Source organism: Cynara cardunculus (genome assembly GCF_001531365.2).
Source record: "Cynara cardunculus var. scolymus isolate 2C chromosome LG 13, CcrdV1, whole genome shotgun sequence".
In the NCBI taxonomy this organism is placed as follows: Eukaryota; Viridiplantae; Streptophyta; class Magnoliopsida; order Asterales; family Asteraceae; genus Cynara; species Cynara cardunculus.
In genome coordinates this window covers 14,774,686-14,781,660 of record NC_037540.1, presented here as the reverse complement: position 1 = coordinate 14,781,660, position 6,975 = coordinate 14,774,686, and the positions used below count along the sequence as shown (strand labels likewise).

The 6,975-nt window shown below is 34.3% G+C and overlaps 1 protein-coding gene across 1 annotated transcript; it reads right to left on the bottom strand.

Moving 5' to 3' along the window:
- Positions 1–4,555: 4,555 nt before the first annotated feature.
- LOC112524664 (BAG family molecular chaperone regulator 2-like) lies at positions 4,556–6,475 on the bottom strand. The gene is made up of 5 exons (XM_025134596.1): positions 6,255–6,475; positions 5,825–6,156; positions 5,477–5,733; positions 5,240–5,386; positions 4,556–5,158 (listed from the first exon to the last, which is right to left on the bottom strand). Exons 2-5 carry the CDS (start codon positions 6,048–6,050, stop codon positions 4,781–4,783), a joined length of 1,008 nt encoding a protein of 335 aa, XP_024990364.1. The 5' UTR covers positions 6,051–6,156; positions 6,255–6,475; the 3' UTR covers positions 4,556–4,780.
- Between the last annotated feature and the right edge of the window lie 500 nt (positions 6,476–6,975).

Below are 6,975 nucleotides of genomic sequence, written 5' to 3'. Positions count from 1 at the left end.
CATCTTACATTTGGGAAAAATGCAAAGTCCTAAGGTTAACTAAGAACATGAGGTTAACTGTTGACGATCAATCTTCTGAAATTGAACAGACAAGGGTTTTTGCAAACTGGATTTTGGACTTAGAATAAGGCAAAGTTGGTAGTGATAATGATGGTGAGGCAATTGTTGATATACCTCATGATCTTCTGCTTACCGATTTAATGGATCCTATATCTGCATTAATTCAATTTGTCAATCCTTCAATTCTTGTAAACATCAAGAATTCATCTTATTTTCAGGAAAAGGGCAATTCTTGCACCAAAACATGAAGTCGTTCAAGAAATAAATGACCGTTTGCTATCATTGTTCCCATGAGACGAAAAGGAGTACTTAAGTTCAAATAGCCTATGTGAATCACAGTAACTTCACGACCAGTTTGATAAAATTTTGTACTCTCCTGATGTCTTAAATTGTCTTAAATTATCAGGTTTACCAAACCATAAGATATTACTAAAAGTCGGTGTTCCAGTCATGTTACTGAGGAATATTGATTAGAAATCTGGATTATGTAATGGAACTAGACTAAGGTGTTATCTTTGGGAAATCGGGTTATAGAAGCAGGGATTATATCTGGAAGCAATATTGGAAGCCGGACATTTATTCAAAGAATGTCTTTGACACCTACAGACAAAAGGATTCCATTCAAATTTCAAAGGAGACAATTTCTAGTTGCTGTATGTTTTGCCATGACCATCAATAAAAGTCAATGACAATCATTATCGAAGGTTAGTTTATTTTTAAGACAACTGGTCTTCACCTATGGTCAACTATATGTTGCTTTATCTAGAGTTAGAAGCAGACAAGGTTTAAAAGTATTAATTATAGATGATGATGATATTATTAGCAATAGAACAAAGAATGTTGTGTATAAAGAAGTAATTAGTAATTTATGATACGTGGTTGTTATTCTATTAATATTTTAACTACTTACCTTTGCCTAATTTCTTTTACGTTTTGTTATAAATTTTGTTTCACAAATTCTTAATATTTACTCATATTATTATTAATTCTTTATAAAATGCATACTGCTTTAATTTAATTCTTGTAAAATACCCCGTGTAATGCACGGGTTCGAGCCTAGTCTATACTATATAATAAAACATTGACAAAAACTCTTACAAACAAATTTTTTATGCATAAAAAACTGTTTATTGACACATATTACTTAAAACTCAAGATTACAAGTAAAATGTGCATAAGTATATCTTATTAAAATTCCATGTTTGAATTCGTGTAACTAACTGCAGATAAATATAATCAAATACATGATAAACATCATTTTAAAATATAAAAAATCTAAAATATAATTAATATAATAATTGAATTTTAACCAATATTTAATTATTATTTTATAAAAATTATTTTATTAAACCAAATATATATTAGTTCTTTATTAAACTTCAATTAAATTGTAATAAAAAATTGAATTAAAGAAATTACACAAAAACAAAAACTTTTAAAAAGTTAATTTGATACTTATATAATTTATTTTTCAAAATTTTATAATATATTCAAATTTATATTTCATTCAAATTTTTTTTTCTCAAAATCACATAACATCGCATTATAACATCGATAGACCCAAAATATAAAACGAAATATTAAAATTAAGATGTATCTCACTACAATGCACCTGTAAATAAAATCTGATTATAGATATATACCTAATTAGTATTTTATTTTATATACGTACTAAAAACTACAAAAATTAGTGGGCTTACAAAAAGTAAATAAAGGAAATTAGTTTTGGGCTAATTGGTATTTGGTTGGTCAGTGAAAGGCCCAGAAAGCCCGCAACGACTTTTTCTAAATCAAAACCCCTTGCTGACTCCCGCGAAAACAGCATCTGCGAAATCATTGCCAAACTCTTTCTTCGCGTAAAATACGAATCACAAACTTCTTAAAACAAATCTCTGAGCCAACCACACCGATCGATCAATCTCTACAGAATCTATGCAATTAGTAGGTAGAATCGACTTCTCTCATCCTGTAAATTAGGGTTTCCGGTCCCGCGATCTCTAATATTCTTCGTTTGGCCTCAAATCTTTGTTTTATGTTGATTTTTTCTCTCTGCGAACTCTGCTCTTTTGTGATCAAAATCCTGGGTTTGTTGTATGTGTTTGTAATATTGCTATATGTTTCGTTGAAATAACCTCGAGAACTGACGATTGACGAGTTTGTTAGGCAAAGGGCTTTGCATTCACCTTGTTGCTGTCGATAGGTGTTAACTGTAGATTAGGTAGTTTGAACATTTGTGTTGTCTCAGTGACCTGCGATCTAGGTTTTTAACGAGCCTCATGATCTATGTTTCGCGTTTCTTATTATTTGAAACTTCGTTATTAGATTACTCTATAGTAAAATGCTCGACAAAAGAGCCAAAAGAGAAAGGATGTAAGAGGTTCCGACAGATATTCAGAAGAAATGGTAAAAATCTATCCTATGTGTGTCTTATTAAACGTAAGGTGCTTCCAAACGTGTAATTCCTCACTTCAATGGTCAGTGTGTGGTTTAAGGAATTCCATCAATTGGGCTGTCTATGTGGTTTCTTTCACAACTGAAATATCTCGAAAAGACAGCTTGCTTGAGTAGGAAATAAGTGGGTTGATTCTTGCAGATACAAAGCGCCAGAGATGGTTGTGTTCCTTGATTAGTTTTCCCCATGCTTTTTAGATAAAGGCTTCATATCCCCTGCTTATCTAAGCGTAGTCTTCCTTATGGTCACTTGTTGATCCTTTTCCCTGCCATGAGCCATCCAATAACATAACTCTAATTATCTACTAAAGTAACAGGAGAGTGCTGACAGGACTTGCTCATCCTAATGATATAAATTCCTTTCTAAATTGTATTCTGAACATGTCAAAAAGGCTTTGTTGTTGGTTCATGGAACCTTGATCCTCGATGCCGTTTATTACAGTTGCTTCGTGGGAGGGACCAATTAAATTATGTGTCTTTTGGTTGCAAGATGCTGCTACTTTAAACATGGTTGTGGTTTCCAATAAACGTTTGAAGAAAGCCACAAATGTGAAGCCTTGATATTAAAAATGTGAATCTTAGCCTCTTAGGCAACTAATGGTTATCATGTTTTCACCTTTTTTACGCTTATACTTTATGAATACTATTCCTAGGTTCGATTGAGAGAGAACAAAAACTTTGAAGAACGGATGTATTCAAGTAAATAATAATTATATATTCACCCACCACTCGCATCGAAGCATCGTCAAGCACATTGCTCGTTTTACAACCAATTCCCATTTGTAGACTCTTGGGCATTTGCACTTAGACACGTTCAATCTAATGTATGGCACTATATTTGAAAATTAGAAGTCTGAAGAGCGTGAAATATCTGCCATTTGCAAATTTTTTCTTTAACTTTTTGCAGACTGGACTATACTTGCATGATTTTAGCAAATGGAATTCATATTCGAATTGCTTAACATAGCAAGCCTTAAAATTTGTCCAACCACATGGTTTGTATAAAATTTGTTGGAACCTGATTGGGAAAATGGTCCAGTTACATGGGAACAGAAACCGAAACAGGAATAGGACATTGATCCCCATACCATAGCTAAAACCTAAAAGTTGGAGTAGTTGGACCACAACAACCTTCACTTCTAAAAGATCAAAAGGTGACTTAGATATATATAATATGTACTATATGAATCACACTGCATTATTGTATAGCAACTATCAATATACCTCCATCATGAAAAACCCTAGTGCTGCTAAATGAAGCTAGAAAGTCATCATGATCTGAATATATGCAACACAGGTGTCGATGCTCAGCAAGGGAAATTTAGTCCCTTATAATCAAATGCTTGTACATGCATATATATACATATATACATATATACATATATGTATGTATGTATGTATGTATAGACTTAAATTAAAAGGTGATTATTTTGTTTAAATTGTCTGAATTACATATCCTGATAAACTTTTCTTTAATCTCTTCCAGAAGAATCGAAGCTGGTATAAGATTGATTGCCAAATGGTCCAATGCTGTGGTGATGCAATGTTAAAAGTTGAAACAACATCATTGCCAATATTTTTCTTCACTGCAAGGTAACTCAAGTCTTTTTCCTTTCCCATACCACCTGTCGATGTGTGGCCTTATTAACACAATATCTTGGAACCCAAGTTCCCAAAAGTGCATAAAGATACAACTGCTTTCCAAATATGGATAAAAAAGTGCATTAATCATTTTGTTTACAAATCACCATATTCTAAGTGCTTAAACTAATCCATTGCTACCATTACTGCCCCTCACCTTCCCCACTTTAACTTGGTTTTATCTTTCTATCATTTGGGTGGATTAGTTGCTCCATTATAAAACTCTTGGCCATTCATCCACTTATTTTTGTCTCTTTCTATCCGCCACCTGATGCAACCCATGAGAACATTGATCCTGTTTGGTTTAAATAGGAAATAACCATGGGAAGAATTTGAAAGATTTTGTATTCCTGTACATAACAGTTAAAATATTGAAGGCAGAGATAAAATATTGAAGAGGATGTGACAGAAGAAAATTAAAGTGATGCTTATTAGTATTATAGTAATCCCTTTTATTTGAGAAGGAAATGGCACACGAAAAAGAGAAGATGCTAACCCAAAAGGAAAAGAAAAAAAAAAACTCTAGGTACAAAAAAGAATGAAGAGGGATGCCAAACCAAGTTGGAGCAAAAATCCAAAAGGCACGCGTTCACACACAGACATTAAAACAGACATTTTGAACTCTACTTTAGAGCAAATCCCAATTGAAGTTGGGTTGCATTGTTTGGCTGGTGGTTGATGTTGATGTTGACGGTGGGGCCGGAAAAATTGTCGGCAAGGAATCAAAAGTCTCCCATTGTGTGGTTACCACAACTGCCCCTGACGTGTTCTTACTCGACGGCTCTTGCTGTTGAGCTGGCGCTGCCATTGGTGAAAATTTCCCAACTGAACGCCTAGATTGTGGCTGTGGGTGGTGGTTGCCACCATGCTCGTTGGATTCTTTGTTTGGTCGGAGTTGTGACGGCGCCTGCTTGGGAACATGATTCTCATTCCCTTTGTTGCCTGCTGTTGAGTTCTTGACCTTTAAAACATCAAGAGTTTCAACGTATCTCTGCACCCTTTCAACCTACAAATTTACCAAATATTTAGCAGGTATGTTGTTTGAAACCAAGAGCCTAAATAAAATTCACCCACAAGAAGAAGTAACCTGCATTTTCTTCTGTAAATTTACATCTCCATCGACCATAATTTCATCTAATTTAAGCAGTTGATTCATCAATAACTCGATCAGATTTGATACCATCTTCTCTGCCACTTTCCCTCCTTTAGAGATAACCGATTCAAGCGCCGACACCTACCCATTCCCAATCCATTTATGATTTAGACCAAAAACCAATTAAATTGTGCATTCTGGTACATATGTCAAGTGAATGCACGATTGTACCTGGCCGGCAAGCCTGTCCACTTCCAGGCTAATTTCGGATACCGATTTGGCAGCCTTCTCCATCTTGGCATTCTTTCTAGCCTCCAAATACCTCTTTTCTTGGCTAATTGGGTCTTCCACCAATACCATTTTTGATTTATCTTTGACACCCACAGCATCAAGAAACGTTTTTGAAGCCCTTTCTTTATCTTTGTACATCAGCTTTTGATCTTCATGATGTAATCCTGTTGGTCCAGTCAACATCTTCTTCAGTTCTCCTGTAACAAACCCACAAACCCCAATTAATTACAAAAACTTTAAAAATTCAAATACAGTTGTAAGCAAGCAAGCAAGTAACTTTATTATTACCAAATGTGGCTTGAGAGCTGATAAAGATTTCGTGGTATATTGATCTGTATTTGACTCGAACTCTTATGGTTGGTGGAGGAATACGATTCTGTTCTTCATCAGGGTCTCGCTTCTGAACCAGCATTCCTCCTGGCCGGACCTCCCATTCGTTTTCACCCTCGTCTTTAGGGGCTGAGCTTCCTTTCATGGAAGTCAACTCTGTTGTTTTAGTCCTCATACGCATCATCTTCTGATTTCAGATTCAGGGTCGAATCGGAACTCAGATCAAAGCATTGACTTGGCGAAGATCTGTGTTAATGGCGTCTTCTTATATAATAACAAGACCCATTTATCTGACAACAAAAAAAACACCCACCAAAATCTCAATCCACAATAACAATTAGAAACTGAAACACACCCTACCGGAGGAGGCAAAAGACAATAGAATCACCGTGCCACAAGTGAAAGGAATTTTAGATCTCCTTTGAAAACCCAAAACCTGCACAAAGAGTTTGTGATTCTTCAAGTTGGCTGAAGAAACCAATGCAGATGCGAATATGAATAAATAAAATAAAAAAGATTAGATTAAATCTCTCTCCCTCTCTCTCTTATTATTCTGGAGAGGAGTGGAAGGTATAGAGAGAGAGATGGAAACTAAATGAAAATGAATGGCCAACGAACAAAACACAGAGTTGGGAATGGTATATGTTTACATTCATTGACGTCAGTATTTTTATAAATTATTATTATTAAATTAAATTAAATGAAAGATTAGATCCATGAGAAGCCGCCAAATCTCATGGTAAAAAATGAGGCAACTTCTTTACCAAATTATTTCAACCACTTGGGGAAAAGGCAAAGGCTGCTTGGTTCTTCCTTCCACTCAACTAATTTTGGTTTCTTCCACATTTGTATGCTGTTCAAATCTACGCCATGAATATCAATTTGTCGTTAATATATCTCAATCTATCATTCATTTGTTATTTTGGAAATATATATATATATATATATATATAGGGTATATTTTAAATGCAACCATGTCCATTTGTACAACAAATGTAACCTAATTAATTGAGATATTTATAGAAATAATGAGAGTTTATTTATTATGATATGAATATTTATGGAAGATGAATATGGTTTATTAATTATGATCAATACTTTATATTAGA